The 20,208-nt window shown below is 34.0% G+C and overlaps 1 protein-coding gene across 1 annotated transcript in view; it reads left to right on the forward strand.

The window, feature by feature from the left end:
- Positions 1 to 20,208, forward strand: part of ADAMTS19 (ADAM metallopeptidase with thrombospondin type 1 motif 19) — a 307,854-nt gene that overhangs the window by 249,151 nt on the left and 38,495 nt on the right. Inside the window, exons 17-18 of the mRNA XM_024123327.2 lie at positions 8,230 to 8,387; positions 12,086 to 12,239. Coding sequence (XP_023979095.1) covers positions 8,230 to 8,387; positions 12,086 to 12,239 — 312 coding nt within the window. The remainder of the gene's footprint in view (positions 1 to 8,229; positions 8,388 to 12,085; positions 12,240 to 20,208) is intronic.

Below are 20,208 nucleotides of genomic sequence, written 5' to 3' on the forward strand. Positions count from 1 at the left end.
AGAAAAACAAATACCGTACGCTAACACATATATATGGAATCTTAAAAAAAAAAGAAAAATGGTCATGAAGAACCTAGAGGCAAAACGGGAATAAAGACACAGACCTACTGAAAAAAAAAAAAGAGAAGGTGGGATTTGAAAAATAATAGAATACAAATTAAATAAATAGATAAATAAACTATGTTCTTTTAAAGACATCATTAAGAAAATAAAAAGGCAAGCCATTGTCTCAGAGAAAAATATTTGCAATAAATTTATCATGAAAAGAATTTGTATCTAGAATATATAAAAATGTAATTTTCATGAATATTTAATAGATAGAAACAAATATTTTTAACCAATAGTTAGTTATAAAGGAAACAGTAAAGTACAAATGTTTATATTTATTACCTACCTTAAGAAAAATAACATTTAAAAAAAAAAAGAAAAATAGCATTTTTAGTACATTTGAAGAACCCTTGTGCCCCTCCTCTTCTATTTGCTAGTAAATTTTGTATAAAACTGGTACTGTTTTTCCTTAAATGTTTGAACATTGGTATTTTCTTTCTGGGAAGGTTTTTGAATCCCAGCCTGATTTCTTTGTGTGTGTGTGTGTGTGTGTGTGTGTGTGTGTGTGTGTGTGTGTGTGTGTGTGTGTGTGTTTATAACTAGTCACATATTCTTTTAATTCTTGTGACAGATTTGGTAATTGGTGTCTTCAAAGAACTTATCTATTTCACTTATCAAGTTTATTGTCTTGAAGTTGTTTATAATATGTCCTATAACACTACAGTGTCTATATGCACTATGGCAATATTTCTCCTCTCATTTCTGATGTTAATTGTTGTTTTCTTTTCCTAATCAGTCAAACTAGAGTTTTATCCATTTTTGATCCTTTTAAATAACCAACTTTTAGTGTCATTAATTGCATCTATTGTTAATCTGCTTTCTATTCAATTGACTTTTGGTCTTTATTATTTTCTTCCTACTTTAGGTTTAAATCGATTTTTTAAATACCATTTTAAATTAGAAACTTAGGTAATTGATTTTAGTCCTTTCTTCTTTGTTAATATGACAGTTTTTCTAAGCACTGCTTTAGCTGCATTCCACAATTTTTGTAGGTCATACATTTTGTTTAAAATATTTTTGAATTATCGTTGTGGTTTCTACTTTGACTCATGGGTTATTTGTAACTGTATTGTTTAATTTCCAAATATTTGTAGATTTTCTAGTAGATATTTTGTTATTTTTTTCCAGTTTAAATCTCGTGGAAAGAGAATATGCAGTTGATCCTTGAACGAGATGGGGGTTTGGGACGGCTACCCTCCATACAGCTGAAAATCCTAGTATAATTTATAGTCAGACCTCCACATAGGCTCTTCCTCCATATATACCGTTTCTCGCTATGTGCGATTCAGTTCAGCATTTGTGAATTCAAACATCAGGGGAGGTGGGGATGGGAGATCATGTAGTAGTGAAGTATTTAACATTGAAAAAAATCCGTGTATAAAGTGGCCCACGCAGTTCACATACATGTTCAAGGGTCAGCTGTACTGCCTGATTTCAACTGAGACTTGTTTCATGCCCTATGGCTTATATTGGTTAATGTTTCATTTATACTTGAAAAAAAAATTATATTCTGCAATTGCTGACTCTTCTCTAAATATCACTTGGCTCCATTTGGTTCAAGTGTTCTATATTCTTATTGATTTTCTTTTATCATCTAAGGAAAGAGAAATATTGAAATCTCTGATTAAAACTGTGAATTTTTCTATATCTTCTTTCAATTATGTTAGTTTTGCTTTGTGCATTTTGATACTTTGTTATACACTTAAGATTTTATTATCTCCTTAATAAATTTTAAATGTCATTTGAGATTTTACATTTAAAGTAATTTAAATTTAAATGACATTTTAAAAAATTCTCTTTTGATCTTAGAATATTCCTTGACCTGAAGTCCATGCTATCTGATATTAATATAGCCAATACATCTTTTTTGATTGGTGTTGCATGCTTAATTCTTTCTATCCTTTTAGGTTTAATCTCTCTATCTTTCATTTTTAAAGTACATTCTTTTTTTTTTTTTTAAGTACATTCTTGTAAATTGAATATAGTTGGCCCTCTGGCCTGATAATCTATCCTCTTTTGATCTTAGAATATTCCTTGACCTGAAGTCCATGCTATCTGATATTAATATAGCCAATACATCTTTTTTGATTGGTGTTGCATGCTTAATTCTTTCTATCCTTTTAGGTTTAATCTCTCTATCTTTCATTTTTAAAGTACATTCTTTTTTTTTTTTTTTTAAGTACATTCTTGTAAATTGAATATAGTTGGCCCTCTGGCTGATAATCTATCCTAACTAATATCATAGTACATTTAAACATAATATAATTATGTGAATATTGAATTTTTCTATGTATTTCATTCCTTTCTATTCCTTTTTTCCTCTTAATCTGGCTTCTGTTGGATTTTTTTTTTTTTTAGTATTCCATTAGTCTCCTTTATTTGCTTATCAGCCATGTATAGCTCATATTTTATATTTTCATTGATTGCTTTACTGTATGAGTTTTTAACTTATTATAGTCTCCCTTCAGATTATATTGTGCCACTTTACATGTAATGTAAGTTCCTTAGAACAGTTTAGTTCCCTTTTCCTCCTTCCCCTCCTTTGTGCTATTATACATTTTATTTCTACATTTTATATAATCAACTTATTTCTGCATATGCTTTAAGCACCAAAATACCTTGTAACTATTTATGCTTTAAATAGTTAATTATACTATAAAGAACTTATTAATGAAAAAATTACATATATTTTTATTTTATTTTTTAATTTTTAAAAATTTTTATTTAAGGATAGTTGATTTAAAATGTTGTGTTAGTTTCTGATGTACAGCAAAGTGAATCAGTTAAACATATACCCACTCTTTTTTAGATTCTTTTCCCATGTAGGTCATTACAGAGTATTGAGAAGAGTTCCCTGTGCTATACAGTAGGCCCTTATAAAATAGACAACTAATAAGGACCTGCTTAGATATTTTTGTACATTTACCAGTACCAGTATTCTTCATGCCTTCACATAGACACCTGTTTCCATCTAGAGCCATGTTCTTTTAGCCTGAAGAACATCCTTTAATACTTCTTGTAGAACAAGTCTGCTGGCAGCCAAATTTCTCAGATTTTGTTTCTCTGACAGTATATTTATTTCACCTTCATATGTGAAGGATATTTTCACTGAATATAGAATTCTTTATTTTGTTTTGTTTTACTTTGTTTTGTTTTTTTCACTTTAAGGTAACGTTTCATTGTCTTCTGGCTTGCATTAGTTGTAATGGTATATCCAGGGAATTCTTAAATCTTTTTTCCCCTATATCTAATATGCCTGTTTCCTTTATGACCACTATTTTTTTTATGATTCCATGCTTTTTATCTTTTATTTTTTTTAACTTTATTTTATACTGGTGTATAGTTGATTAACAATGTTGTGTTAGTTTCAGGTGTACAGCAAAGTGATTCAGTTATACATATACATGTGTTTATTCTTTTTCAAATTCCTTTCCCATTTAGGTTGTAGATAATATTGAGTAGATTTCCCTGTGCTATACAGTTAAGTCCTTGTTGGTTATCTATTTTAAATATGGCCACTAGTAAGATTGTTCTCCCTATCATTGTGTGCCAGCAGTTTGATTGTATTGTGCTTTGGTATGGCTTTCTTTATGCTTATCCTGTTTGGGTTCCAATGTACTTCTCAGATCTGTAGGTTTATGGTTTTTATCAGATTTGGAAATATTTTGAACACTATATCTTCAAATAATTTTTGTGCCTACCCTCCCTTTTCAGGGAACCTTTATTCTAGGACTAGACCAGCTTTATTTCTAGTATGCAGCCTTTCTAGGTTCTCCTCTGAAGAGTCTGTATGTTCAGTAAGATATCTTCACTCTGATAGCATAGAATGCATACGTCTTCCAGCCCTACGCAAGCTCCAGTAGTTATGCAGTTTACAGGTCCTAGGTAGTTACTCTTTTCCCAGCCTTGCAGAATTTCACCCCACTGATTTGCAACTTAGTACAATATTTAGTTTCAGGCTCAAAGGAACACCTTTGCAGATTTTTTTCTTTCACTTTTATCATATTCGTATTTTGGTTGGTTTTCCTAATTACCGTATCATAGAAAAAAATGCATTCTGTTTGTTAATGGTTCACTTCATTTCCTTGAAAAATACCAGAACTTTTAAGAAAAAAGACTTATTATGTTTCTTAAGTATTTAGTAATAATCAGTTAACTATAGGATTTATAGAAACTCAAGACTTTAAAAGAATAGTGCAAGTAAACAGATCATTCTCCTTTAAACTACTATGATAGTTTCTGCTACAAAAATTTTTGACAGATGAAGGATGAAACAAATGAAACAGTTATTTTTGAGTGGCTCTAAGAAATTCTGTTGTAGAAGTTTAAGTTGCCAATATTTGGTGTAATACCATGCTGCTTGATATTAATGGATAGTGTTGTAGGAATTAGAAGGTAGTTAACTTCTGTAATAGAAAACAAAAAGATAATTGTGAAATAGCATACACTTGACACTACCCCCCCGCCGCCCATATTCCCTGTGTCCTATCAAAATTCTACTGTGTTCTACCTGCCAGGTACCTGGTTATTCCCATTTCTTTCCCTTGGGTCATTACATCAACCAGTAAGGTTTAAGGTAACCTCCAAGAGAGACATAAAAGTGGAAACGAAAGACTTTAAGGGCTCAAAGACAGACAGTAAGATGAACTGATAAATGATAGGGCTGATAGTTAAGTGTAAACAGTGAGCGTATTTAAGGAGGCTGTTGCAGCATAAATAGGATAGAGGTTTCTACACAGAAGCATAAATAAGTGAAATCCTCTAGGTTATGTCCCTCACACTATGTCAACTTATGAAATATTTTGAAGCTCGTCGCTGTGTTGCTCCCTCTTCTCCAGTACTCAATAAAGCAGATTCCAGCTGCCTTAGCCAGTTTGAACTCCATTCTCTGTGTCCTCATCTCGCTGAAGCCCTCTTTATCTGTGCTCTGCTTGAGTTCCCCCTCTCTGTGGTGGGGCCTGCTAAATATCTTCAGGCAGAAAGTCAAGTAATTTTAGAGAGCATTGGGTCTCCTCTTAAGGATCACAGTTGTCTGTTGTCCAGTGTCTGGGAACAGTTGTTTCATATACTGTCTAGTTTTCTAGTTGTTTACAGGGGGAGAGATAGTGCAGTTCCAGTTATTCAGCTATGGCCAGAAACAGATTTTCTAAAAACGTTTTTAAAGCTAATGAATTAAAAACCAAAACCAGGAAACACCACACACCCAGAGTATTGAGTCTGCATATAAGGTTGCTCTTAAGCTTATAAATTGTGTGGGTTTTCAGATACATGCATGTGGCATTTGGGTGGGGAATGCTGAATTCCAGAATACCACTTGAGTCTCAACATTATACTGTAGTCACCACAAAAGGTTTTTAAGGCATTTTTCTTAGAGATTTTCAGGAAATATTCCTTTATAATAGTGCCATGAATATATGTTGAGATACAGGAAAAAAGAATGGAATTATACTGGCTGCAGTACAAATCTAGGCCACAAAGACTCTCAGAATATTTAATAGACCTTAGAGAAATACAAGGATGTACTTTACCTTTTAGGCAAAATCATTATTTTTTTAATCAATCTAGCATTATCAGAAGTATATCCATTTGTAGATGGTAAGAGCTATTTGCAAAGTGTTGAGAGTTTTCTGGCAATGTATTTCCCTTTCAAGTTTAAAATTCAAGGTAAACATTAGTACTTGGATATTTTTCATACATCTGAAAATATTTATGCTTAATATTTTATCTAAAACATTATACTTTATATGCAGTATGTGATAAAGATATTACTTGGTAGAAATTAAGAAGTAAAATTTCAATACGTTTATTAACATGTTGCTTATAATAATGAGAATATAAACTCCAGAAAAATTTCTTAGTGGACCAAAAAACCTTCACAGATAATTTATAATTTGCTTAATTAATTTAAATTTAAAAGGCAAATAACTAATAAGCAAATGAAAAATATCTTTAACCTCAATAGCAAAAGGAGACTTTTCTAAAAATCTGGATTGTGCAAAATTCAAATCTTGATATTTCTCCTCAATCATTTTTTTTGCTAGCCTTTCCAATCTCACTGTTTGCTTTTATAACCCACTGTTTCTCATACTAGAAACCTGGCATCATCCCTGACACTTCCTTTCACACAGGACAACCAAGTCATCATCATATTTTATCAATTTCACTCCTAAATTCCTCTTTGCACTTCTCTCTACTACCTTAAGCCAAGCCACCATTACTTTCCATTGGGCTACTATTCTGTCTTCTCTATACAAATTTGTCCTATGCAAGTCCATTTTCTGTACAATATTGTTCAAAATCTTGTATAGTTTTATATTTTTTCTTAGGAAAAAGCCTCTAAAAGTTAACAAGGCCTATAAGGTCTGGCTATTCCTTACTCTCCAGCGTTATGAGTTCATGATCCACTTCAGTACATGTGGCATCTGCACATTTGCTACCTGACTCTCACCAAGCTGCAATGGTGATCTTGGCATCTGTAGTTCCCTCAGTCTTGAACACTCCTTCTATGCTTCTCTTTTCCCCTGGCTAGCATCCTCCATAAATGACATCCTTCAGGCAAGCCTTTCCTGATTCCTCCCTCACAAGTTTCAGCGTAATTATAATTAGTTGGTTACTTATGACTTGATTAATATCTGGTTTGCTAGTTAGATGATAAGTTCTATGAAGCCAGAGAACATATTTCTATTGTTCATTTGGCAAGTCCCAGAACTTTGAGTATTTCCTGATTTATAGCAGATGCTTGATAAGCAATGATTTAGGCATGATTAAATATTATACAAGAGAAAGGTGCTTTCAAGGAGTTCAGAAATGGACACACTCAGTCACTGTTATGAAAGCATAAATTCTTGCAAACTTTATGAAAATCAATTTGAAACTGTTTCTCCAAATCTTTAAATGTTTGATTTCTTTGACTCTAATTCCAAATCTGGGAATCTATCCAAGGGAAGTATTCAGGTATACAAATATTTAGTGTACAATGTATTTATCTGAGCGTTATTTACAATATTAAAAAGTTGGAAATCCTCAAACATTCAATAAATAGAGATTAGCTTAAATAATATTTTGGAAGATTTATTGGCTTATTATCAAAACATTTTCATAGCATTATGACATAAAAGCCTTCAATGAATCTTCATGTAAATGTTTTTGAAAGAGAAATTCAATTATATGGAAGAGTTTAAAGTTTAAATAAAAAATAAAATCATTTGGAAAAAACAGAAGGAATCCTTAATTTTAAATGATAATCATGGCATGTCACTTCCATGTTATGAATCTCATTTAAATAGTAGCACAGATCAGGTCAAAAAAGAAAAAGAGAGGGGCTTCCCTGGTGGCGCAGTGGTTGCGAGTCCGCCTGCCGATGCAGGGGACGCGGGTTCATGCCCCGGTCCGGGAAGATCCCACATAAAAAAAAAAAAAAAAAAAAAAAAAAAAAAGAGAAAAAAAAGTATAGGTAAACAAAGTTACTCCACAAAATTTCATACAAATGATGGCTGTTTGTAGGTGAGAATTAGCATTTATCCTCCATTCTTGTACACAATAAAATCACAAACTAGGGATGTTTAAAGGTTCTGAGTTCTGTTTTTAGAACTAACACATTATCTTTGAATTGTTTTGTATTGAATATAACCCTGTCATTCTGATCTGTTAGTTAACATTCCATGTCATGATCTTTCTGTCATCACACTCTTTCCTGGGTGGCATAGGAGATACAGAGCATGTATAAGATGTAGTACAAGCCTTCACATTGTTCATAGGATCATTGCACAGACAATACAGACACACATAGCCTTTAAAATAATAATATGTTGTTAAAGAATAAATGATTAAGGGACACAAAATAAGGTTATAGACATCAAGTATTCAAAGGAGGTTGGAGGAGGCAAGGATAAACGTGACTGTATGGTTTGTGGACAGCTTCAGGAGAGAAGGAGAACTTCCTGTGGCATTTGCTGTGATTGCAGACTTTCCCAAAGAGGAGATGCCTCATGTTGTATATCAGGGAGTGTTGACCATTTAGTTTAGAAATGAATGAATCGCTTTTAACAAAATCATGCAAAGTGGATAGTGATTAATGATGCTGACTTGTTAATCTCATAATATTTTATAACCTTTTTATAGCTCTCCGAGACACTGGAAAACAGTCTATTAATAGTGACTGGAAGATTGAACACTCTGGAGCATTCAACTTAGCGGGAACTACTGTCCATTATGTAAGACGAGGTCTCTGGGAGAAGATCTCCGCCAAAGGTCCTACTACATCACCATTACACCTCCTGGTATGAGGGAACGAATCGGTAACATTGCATAATCAGCTTCCTATGACAAAGGACATTCCCACCGTGCCTTCTCTTACCTTTTTTCCAAATTTGAATTGTCAAGTAAACATTTAAAATTATTTAAGAGGTGGGTTTTTTAATGTGTTTGAAATCCAGATGTCTAAAAATGGAAATTATTACAAAAGGAACATGATATTTTAGGGAATTCACAGACTCACAGTAGAAGTGAATTAGCAGGCAATAAGGTTCCTCTTTCCCTAAAAGCATATGTTTACTAACCAGAGTGGATGTCTATAAAGAGAGTGCTATAATATGGCAAACCGTAGCATTTCATACATCTGTGAAATGGGCATTGCCTGAATCTGTATAAAATACCTTTGATAAAATGGTATTGGTCCCAGGGGAAAACGTTTGGTAAATATCTAACAAGGCTTCCAATTACCCCATTGTGTTCTTACTAGGTTAAGTGATTCTTGTAAAGCATTATGATAATTTGAATGTTTGGGATAATAAGTTTCTTTACCATGTAGCAGAAGACTAGGTCTGAGTTTGGAGTGAAAAAATCAGGACATTGGGGCTCTGTGCCCTCGCTCATGGCAGGTTCACATGCCTCTTTTGACCTTGAGCATTGCAGTCAATGCTAATGGCTGAGGAGTTTTTTCTTCTGGTGGCAAAGTCTGAGATTCACACACTTCAACACCTCTTTGAGTCCACACATAAAAACAACTCTAAAATACAGTCAACTGACTATTTATTTGGAGTGTGGTGTGCCACATTATTTAATATCTCCACACAATTAAACTTGAATTCTTCCTCAACTGGAGACATCTGTGTTGCCAGTATAGCAGCCAGAGGTTCAAATCTCATACTGGCCCATTTGCTTTTCCTACTTTAACATGCCTGCAAATCACCTGGGGTTCTTGTTAAAATGCATATTCTGGGGAGGAACCTGAGACCTGCATTTCTAACCACCTCCCAGGTGATGCCACTACTGCTGGTCCACTGAACACATTTCAAGTAAGAATGTTTTAGAGAACTGCAGTCAATAGACTTTACCAACAGGAATATGCATAAAGGGAGCAGGGTGAGTTGCATGGGGGCCTTCTGTTCCGAATCTTAATACTAGTAATAATATACACCATCAAGCACTGAGCGTCAGACCCTATCCAAAAGTGCTTTATGTTCATTATAGCATTTAATCCTCAAAATAACCCTGTGTAGTAGGTATTATTATTATTCCACTTTACAGATTAGAAAACACTATGTAAAAGGTTAAATACTGTGCTCAGTGCCTCCCAGTAAATTACTTAGCTTTGAATAAACCAGGTGTTAATCCATCTTCTATGCTGCCTCTCCTGATGCAAAGCTTAAATCTAAGTTCTTTACACCAGACAGCCTTGGATCATGAGTATGCATATACTTTAAATAATTATTTTGTTCATTTCCCCACAGTTCCTCTGGATCCTTTTATTTAATTTGAATTGGAAACTCCACTCTGTGCCCTCTGCCATCTGGAGAGAGGAAAAAAAAGAGACTAAACAAACATTGTATGACCAATATCTGGCTCTTTCCATGACTGGGTCATTTAGAATAACAACATTATCAACAAAAAACATTTGTTTAATGATTGGGTTGCAGAAAACGCCATCAGGTTGCCTCCCTTACATGAATGTAAACTACGTTTTTTTTTAATGGAAGAAGACTGAAGCTCTTTTAGTGAGCCTCTAATTCAGAATCTTAAAACAATATATGTGAGACCTCAGTGTTGGGCAGAGAGTTTCCTTGCTGCAGAATCTTTAATCTGACTGGTAATTACCAAGGTTTTTCCTGGAAGCATGAAACATAATTAAAGTCAGTGAACTATATCTAAAAGAAGGCATCTATGTGACCTGGATTTATTCAGTAATCCAAGGGAAACTGCACTTCTAAGATATTTTTCTTTAATGACTATTACAGATTGAAAGCTGGTACTGAATTTTGAAAGGCAGTACCTTCTGCTGCCATGCTTCAGTATGTGCCCCTCAACTGTAACGCAGTCACACTTTCCTACTTGCAAAGAATACTGCCAAGTTCAAATGGTTTAAGAAAGAGCTAATGATTTTGTAGCCGATGTCTTTATTTTAAATGGCATTAGATATTCAAGGACAATCTAAAGTTCTATCGATGAAAAGGTTGTTTTTTAAGAAAAAACATGATTTCATTTAATTAAATAAGTTGGCAAATGATTTATTTATATGTTCATTTCATCAATTTAAAAATCATGTAATAGTCTGGTTATTTCCATAAACAAGGTGAGTCCATCTCTCTCTTTTTTAACTCATTTAGCTGAAAAGTCACTGGCAACATGAAATGAGATATTTAAAGCCAAAATAAGCACTGTGATATACTTAGAAGTAGTACCCAGTATGTTAGTATATATGAATTTTTAAAGTATTATTTTTATTGTTGATATAGTTGATTTATAATGTCATCATACTAGTTCCCCAATCCACATATTAAAATGTATCTTAGTATTTCTGATAATATATTGAGGCAGACTCTTAAGAAAAAGAAGTAAAGAAAATTAACCCTGGGCTCATTTAAATTTTTTCCTATTAAGTGTTAACTCTGTAACCTGTCATTACAAGCACCTTGATACAGATTAAATATTTAAGTTTTCTAATACTTTAACATAATTTAAAATTAAGATATATATGTTTTTATACATCACAGCGTGTCATATAGACTGCTTCCATAAATCCTCAGATCCATAGAAGTGATATATTCCATGGGCTTGTTTGACATATTTGGTGAAAATGTATTTATAAAGAAACATATATTCTCATTCATTCTTTTATTTAAAACGAGTATATTTCAGGTATTTTTCTTTCATTTAAAATATGTATGCTTGCCCATGATGATGCAGTTCTTAGCTTGATACTGGGTACCCTGGGAGAAAAAAGCAGACATGGTCCCTGCTTATGGTTTAGTCCAGTGTAGCCCAAAGTTCAATCATTCTCATACATCCTTTATGGTTTCTTACACTGTTTACATATGTGTACATAACTGTACCATTATTAAGTTAATATGCATTTAGAAGTTCTTTTTAACATAAATTTCTTTTCAAAGGAAATGATCTTTATTATAAATGGAAAATTAGTAACCTTGCCAAAGTTTAACTGTAAGCATACATGGAATAAAATTCTTGTCCTCTAATTGGCTTAGAAGTTCTCTACCCTTATGGAGTGAAATGATTCCCCAAATCTTCTCTTCCTCTGTTGACACAGGGACTTATTATTCATCTTTCTTTTTTATATGAGTGGAACGGCTTCATTTGATATTAGATCATGGGTTATATCTTGATGTTCTGTAGGACACATGTCCCTGTCCCCCCTACTAAAGTCATCTCATACATGTACCATGCTTTGAGAGACTCTCTAGTCCATCAACTTGGGAGAAAGTAATGTGGTATCTCTGACCTTATTCAGGTGGGCTATTTTTTCATGCTGTCTTTAGCTCAAAGGTAAGTGTGTAACTCCAGTGATTTCAGAAGTAGGACAATTTTAACATTTAAGCATAATATCTCATCTACTATGTATTAAAGGAGCGTGCACACCATGCAAAAAGCATTTTAAGGTATTCGTATCCTTAGTTTTATCCTTTACATTGAATATGCTCTACTTTGATCCATCTGCCTTGATCACTTTTATATATTATAGGTGCTGCTGTTTCAAGACCAGAATTATGGTCTTCATTATGAATACACTATCCCTTCAGACCCTCTACCAGAAAATCAGAGCTCCAAAGCACCTGAACCCCTTTTCATGTGGACACACACAGGCTGGGAAGATTGTGATGCCACGTGTGGAGGAGGTGAAGTATTTTTCAGTATTTATCTTTCCAAAACAGCTTCTTTTCTGATTAACCATTGATAATTAAGACAGGTCCATAACCCCTTATCTAAAATTTCAAACTCCATAAAGGATTGGAAAATGAAAGTTTTTTGTGACACGTTTAGTGCCTAAATGCCTGAATTATTTTGCAGCAAAATCTGGCATGAATTGAAGAAAGGCTATGTACAGTTGTTACATATGTCACTCAATATGATCACTCATTACATTGCTTTGCATAAATATTAACACTTATGGGGGCTGCCCTAGACACCATACAGGTTATGTCATATACTTACACTTTTATATTTACGTGGGACACTATACCATTTAGAGTTCAGAGAGATGGGAAGAAACCAACAAAGCATATTAAAATAAGTAGCTAACAACATTGGAGAAAAAACATGCAAATGAGAATGCTTTTCTGTAAGGCAAGTGAGAAGGTATTTATTACAAGAAAGAGGGAATGATCGACTGTATCAAAAGCTGCTAATAAGTCAAAAATAATGTGCATTGAAATTGACTTACATTCAAATATATTTATTGTATTTCAAAATATATTTTTATATTTGAAACATAGAGGTCAATGATGACTGTCAAAATTACTTTTAATGATTTGGCTCAAAATACTAAGGTGGAGTGAATTCAAGAGAAAATAGCATGTGATGAATTGAAGAAAGGACTCAAGGTAACAGGAAATTTTGCTGAAACAAAGCAGAGAAATGTGGCATTAGCTGGAAGGGAATATGAATCAAAGAGTTTGTTGTTGTTTTTAATAGGGGAAATTATACATGATGATTTCCCAATGTGGGTTTTCTAGAATAGAACAGAAAACTAGTGGTGCAAAGGAGAGAGCAAAAAATATCTGGAGTGATATCCTTAAGTTGGCAGGATGGATGGAATGGAATAGTTGGCTTTGGATAGAAATATGGAGAGCCCATCACTAGTAACAGGAGAAAATACAGTATTTTGAACAGAAGCAGATGTTGGAAACTTGTGGTGGTACTCTTTTGGTTGCATCTATTTTATCAGTAAAGGCCATTTTGCTGCGATTAAAAGTGAGAAAGGAGATATGGGAATTTTGAAAAGAGAGGAGATGTGAAGTGGTCACTTAAGAGAATGAGAGAATAAATGAAATGGTACATGTATTTTGACTTTATGGTAGCATTGATGGTCCACTTGAAGTTGACAGTCATGAATTTAGCTTGACACACATATCATAATGATACTTACCTTCCAGCTATGTATAGCATACAGATGCACTTGTGGTACAAGTTTTGGAATTGCCATGTGAGTATAATAAAACAAAAGGAGAATCTGTTTGACCTGAGGTTGTATGTAAGGAGTTGAAAATGATTGGCCATGGAATTTAGTTGTATAAGGAGGGAAGTAAAAATACAAAGGACTTTGAAAGACAGTGAAAAGATGGTAGCACTAATGGATTTTAGGGCGTGGTGGAGTTAAAGAACTTTTAGACTCAGGGTACTTAAGGGAGAGGGCTGGAAATACAGGAGATGGTGACAGAAAATAGAGCTAAGGGTATGGAGGGGATATAGTTATTAGTAATAACAAGACTAGGAGAGTTAGTGGCTTCAGTGAAGTGAAAGTACAGATCTTTGGGAAGAGAAGTGTGCCCGGAACTGAGAGGCCTCAGTGTTGGAAGAATTGTTCAAATGGCTATAATAATTACCAAAAAATGTGTTAGGAGCAGTATTAGAAAATAGAACAATAATCCAGGTGGTAAAATCTTAGAGTAAAAAGAGAGATTGAATCAGGGGTTGGTGTTCAGTTACAGCAAGAAGGGGCCTGCAGTGCATAGTCTGCTCCAAAGCTGAAGGTTTAGGAAGAAGGAAGGGAGAATGGTCTGGTGGTGACAGCGAGGGGCGTGGACACCCTTGCTGCCTCTAGATGCAAAGGTATGGGGTGTAAGCAAGAAAATGACCCCGCCACTGGCGGCTGTAAAGGAAGCAAGAAACAGTGTCCTCGGGAGAGAGATAAAGGGTACCGGGAACATCCAGAATTGTGGAGGCTGGGGAGGAGCAGATTTTGCTGGAGCACTTGGAGCTCTGGGGTCACCAGAGCAAAGGCAACATGGTGGGCAGGGAAAGGGAGAGATTATAAAGAGCATACTTTGCTCCCAGGAGTACAGAATAATTATAACAAAAGGATTTCTAGTCACTCACAATTTAAAAGCTTGTAGCAATCATCCTTGGCACAATGAAATTTTCATTGGCCATGTTTCCCTGGAGTCCCATTATCACCATGTGACTTGGGATCCTATGTCCTCAGTCCTCTCCTGCTGATGACCCCATGTACACCCAAATTCCTCTTCCTCTGCTTCTGCCATTTCTTACTGATGCCAGGGCCCATTTCACTTAAGGGGCTCTGCTTTACATCCCCTTTCCATAAAAAACAAAAACACAAATAGAAACAAACACATTTAAAGTGAAGATCCACAGAGTTAGAACTTTCTTCTTTAATATAACTCAGTCGCCATTCCATGATGGGTTATCAGGAAATGGAGCAATGAAAAGGTTGCTGGTTCCTGTTATAGCACTGAAAGGCAGTCATTAAAATCTGTTTACATCTGAGACTCTAGACAGGAAAATGTTTGCCCAGTGAATTTTATTATACTCATTTTTTTTTTCATTCTGCCATAATTGTGCTCTAGTAAAACCTTCGGAAGTAAACATACAGAACTTGTCAGTCTTCAGTTTGAACAAGCGAATTTTTAGGGTTAAAAATTTTTTCCAAAATCACATTAATTGCAACCTAGAATATGTTTTGTCAATTGTCAGGCCTTAAGAAATAGAGGTTCAATGTAAACTATTTTAGTTTCAAGGTCAGAAGGGCTTTTAGATATTCTTAAACATAACTTCATAATTATTAACATGAGAAAAGTGAAGTGCATTAGAGATTGAGACTTCCCAAGGTCACAGGCCCAGCGTGGGAGGAGCCAACATTAGAATCCAGGACTCCAGAGTTCAAGTCTTCTTTCCTCCATGTCATATACTTCCTTCAAGAGCAGTTCAGGGGTTTAGTGTCATTTCTTTCCACAAAGTATGTGTAGCATGTCCCTTAGAGATTACATAGGTTTTCTTTGTTTTTTTTAAATTAATTTTTATTGGAGTATAGTTGCTTTACAATGTTGTTAGTTTCTACTGTACAGCAAAATGACTCAGCTGTACATATACCTATATCCCCTCTTTTTGGGATTTCCTTCCCATTTAGGTCCCCACCGTACATTAAGTAGGGTTCCCTGTGCTATACAGTATGTTCTCATTAGTTATCTATTTTATACATAGTATCAATAGTACATATGTATCAATCCCAATCTCCCAGTTCCTCCCACCCCCCCTTCCCCCTCTGTATCCATGTTCTCTATGTCTGTATCTCTATTTATACTTTGCAAATAAGATAATCTATACCATTTTTCTGGATTCCACACATATGCGTTAATATATGATATTTGTTTTTCTGACTTACTTCACTCTGTATGACAGTCTCTAGGTCCATCCACGTCTCTACAAATGACCCAATTTTGTTTCTTTTTATGGCTAATATTCCACTGCATATATGTACCACATCTTCTTTATCCATTCCTCTGTTGATGGACATTTAAGTTGCTTCCATGTCCTGGCTATTGTAAATAGAGCTGCAATGAACATTGGGGTGCATGTGTCTTTTTGATTATGGTTTTCCCTGGGTATATGCCCAGTAGAGGGATTGCTGGGTCGTATGGTAGTTCTATTTTTAGTTTTTTTAAGGAACTTCCGTACTGTTTTCTATAGGGGCTGTCTCCATTTACACTCCCATCTACAAACAATAAATGCTGGAGAGGCTGTAGAGAAAAGGGAACCCTACATAGGTTTTCTTTGGATTCAAAGAGATGTTTTATTTAATATGTTAAACAAGAATTTAGATATGTCCTTACTTTTATTTCAAATGACTTATTTTATAAAATAGTCCTAATTATAAGCAACCTCTATATGATTTGCACTTGAATAAACCTTCTCTCTCAAATCTGTTCCATTGTGTTTAGTCAACAGTTTTCAATTATCTCTATGTTAATAGGACGTATATTCATTTCAATGCCAAAATATTTCTGGGCATTTGGATATTATTTTCCTTTGCAGTTCATAAATAAAGTGGATGGACAAGATTTCAAGAATCGTATTATTTCTGACTCCGTTTTGTCGATTTTATAGCCAGAAAGAGCTTTGTAATCTTTCAGCATATTCATGAATTAGATGAGAGTAAGTTCAAAGCACAGAACATTGGAAACAGACTCATGCAAAATTTATCTTCAGCAACAAAGAGGAATAATAGAACTATTCTACTTCACAGAAATATTAAGCAAGAAAGAGCAAATAAAGTGTCACAGGGCAGTATAAAATTTCAGTGTTTGACATGTTATTTTTTTGAATACAATTTTAAGGCATCACATTCTGGAAATAAGTGGGAAAAAGAAATTTTTAAAAAATACCTAATGTCCAGTAGCTAAATTTTTATCATGATCTTTTACATCAGTATCTCAAACTAAGTTTTAAAATTACCCAAATAAGAGTTAACTAATTATGCATTGCTATTAATTTATTAATACCAGTTGTTACAAGATAAGAAAAGCCTAAGATATAAAAACTTCTTCTTTTAGAAGAAATAATACTTTAAAATATCTAGTAATGCTGGTGATCTCAAGTAAATTTTTCCAGCAGTTTAACCTGTACACTTTTCATCACGATCTTGTCAAATTCAAATCATAGTTCCAGAAAAATTTGAATGGATATATCATTTTGTACTTTAGCATTGCCCATTGATATTAGTCCTTTCATTTTCAAACATCTTAAAACATATTTGTGAAATAAATGTTTTACTTTGCGTTGGTGTTCTAAAATATCTAAAAATCTTTGAAGGGATGTTTTAAATTTATTTTGCACCTCAGAAGTAGGGGTCAGTAGATAAAGGATTTTTTTGACATAAAAGACTGTTTGAAATTATCTTGGTCTTCAGAGGCATCAGGGATCTATCATTCCATAATATCTGAGGGGTTTTTGTGGAGTCAGCATTCCACATACTATATACAGTAACTGCATTACTCTAGAACGTTTATCTAGTAGATGAATTAATGAAATAAAACCTTGAATGAAGGCCCCCAAATTTAATAACGTGTTTTGAAATAAATGAAGAGTTAAACATGCTTTTAAGAAATCTAAATAGATACAATTTGAAGGGGAAAAAAATAAGTCAGCATTCCACATTCTTCACATTAGTCCAAATCCTGCTAGCTTATGACTCTCATGCTGTAAGCTCTGTATTATGATATCTTCTAGACATGGCTTCCCTGTCCATGACCAGGTTCTCAGGAGGCATCCAAGTTTTGGGGTCCAAATTGAGGAAGTATTTCAGTATACCAATACCTGTATCTTATTAAGGGTGCTGGGTTTTTTTCCTGTTTTTCCCTTTCACAGACACTTTTCATGTACCAAAGTAAATGTTATTAGCCAAAGAAAACGCAACAAAATATATTTTTGCTCTTCTCTGCATTATTTTGTTTTAGTAATATTTAGTGCCATTTTGTATCCTATTGATGCTTTCTTTACTTAAATTAATAGGAATGTTTATATTAATGTAAACTCTTTATAAACTTGAATTTTAACACCTAAATAATAATCCATGTATTAGATTTGCCATATATAATTATTCCCCATAATTATTCATTTAGTTTGCACATGATTTTTTACCATCTTAGGAAACACAGTGTTGAGATGAACCTCTTAGTGCAGGAAGTACTTTGGGCTTGAATTACATGTTTATATATATATTTCATTTGTTGATTCCTTTACTAATACTGACCGTACTCACACTTTTGCTGAATGATCCAAAGATGAGTACTTTCTGTTTTTAGAAAATTTACTATCCACCTAGTAGGGGTTAGATAATAAAAAAACACCATACAGAGTGATATGGGGAGTTGTAAAAAAGCCTCCAGGGATATGCATAGTTGCAAAGGCCCTGGGGTTAGTGAGAATGTTTATTAGTAGGGTAAAAAATATGAGGATCAAGCTGTGGGAAATTATTTGACCAAAAAAGTAGAAAGAAGGTAATTCATGAAGGTACTTAAGTGTTATGCTAGCACTCAAGTTAAATTTAACTTGAAGGTTAGGGGATTCCATTAAAATATTTGTGTGTATGGAAATGACAAGATCACATTGGATTGTTTATTGAGTGTTATGAACAATACAAAATACAATTTTGTATTAAGATAAAAAATGAAATGTCATTTTAGTATTCAGCCCAAACCTTGAGGGAAAAAATGTTTTATAGAAATGTAAAAAGAATGGCTAAAAATTAAAGGACATGACATGATTTCTGAAGTTGTTCAGGTTAAAAAAAAGTATGCTTAAAAAATAACCACCATTTTATGTAACTTTAAGAAGTGCTCAGAAAAAAGACCTTCTTCCTCATTAAAGTATTTTTACTTTTGGTTCAATTGCTTGCTAGTCATTGTTAGTTCAATAGAAAATAATTAAGTAAAAATTTTTAAAGAAGAATGTAAAGACAGATGAATATACATAGTCTCTTTCTTATAGACATCCCCAGTTTTAGTAAAACGTTTGGATAAATTGTTGTACAAATTGTGGTCCATCCACAGCAGGAGTTACTAGTTGGTAGTAAAAAGAAACAAATGATTGATACAACAATGAAGATGTACCTCCAAGGGGATCATGCAGAGTAAAAAAGTCAGTCCCCCAAAGTTATGCACTGTATATAACAGTTTTCAAAACATTCTTGAAAATATTATAGGAATGGAGAACAGGTTAGTAGCTGCCAGACTTATTGAGTGGTGGATGGTAGGGGAAGTGGGTGTGGCTCTAAAAGGGTAACTGGAGGGATTCTTGTGGTGATGGAAATATTGTACATCTTGACAATATCTATGTCAGTGTGCTAGTTGTGATACTGTACTATAGTTTTGCAAGTCATTACCACTGTGGGGAACTGGAAAAGGGTATTCAGAGTCTCTTTATTATTTCTCACAAGTAGATGTGAGTATACAATTATTTCAAAATTAAAAAGTAAAAAATGTTTTTAAAAGTTTGAAATGTCCCATAACATACAGAGAACTTCAGTTATGCATATTAAAACACTGAACCCACTCCCCAGATTGTTTCTACATGTATGATGCAGGTTTTAGAAATGTGATCTACCTGAGTAGACTATAGTTTTATTAAAAATTTCCATTTCATGAGTTAAATACAGAGCATAGAAAAAAAATCAATTTATCACTGAGATTGGAAAAGAAGGAACACAACATAATATGTACTCTGTTGAGTGTCTTCAGAGAACAAAGAAAGAATCAGTAAATAAAAATTACCCCTCCTTTTCAGATTTTGCCCAAATTTAGTAATAAGATGAATATATAATGGTTATTGTATTTTATTTGTAATTATGTTCAAAACAGATTTCCCCAATACTGATTTAGTGGGAATGACTCAGAGATGAAATTAATTGCCATAAAGCAAATAATACACTGTCAACAGCTTGCAGCTACTCAAGGTTCAGGCAGAAGGCCAGTTAACTCCATCACTTTCTGTTCATCCCTTGGTTCCACAGTACTGGATGCGTTGTAAATACTGCTATTAGATGCTATAATGGAAATTTCCTGTGTTGGCTGGGACATAAAAATATATAAAAGAAAAAATCAAACAATAACATTTCTGTATGGCTTTAAGATCCTAGTTGTATTTTCACAGGCATAATGTGCCTGTAGCTGAGCATTAGATTTCTTTTCTTGATTCTTTTGTCTTTGTTCAATGAAATTTTTAAAAAGTAGGGCTAGGGCTTCCCTGGTGGCGCAGTGGTTGAGTCCGCCTGCCAATGCAGAGGACACGGGTTCGCGCCCCGATCCGGGAAGATCCCACATGCCGCGGAGCGGCTGGGCCCGTGAGCCATGG

Source organism: Physeter macrocephalus, chromosome 8 (genome assembly GCF_002837175.3).
Source record: "Physeter macrocephalus isolate SW-GA chromosome 8, ASM283717v5, whole genome shotgun sequence".
NCBI lineage: Eukaryota > Metazoa > Chordata > Mammalia > Artiodactyla > Physeteridae > Physeter > Physeter macrocephalus.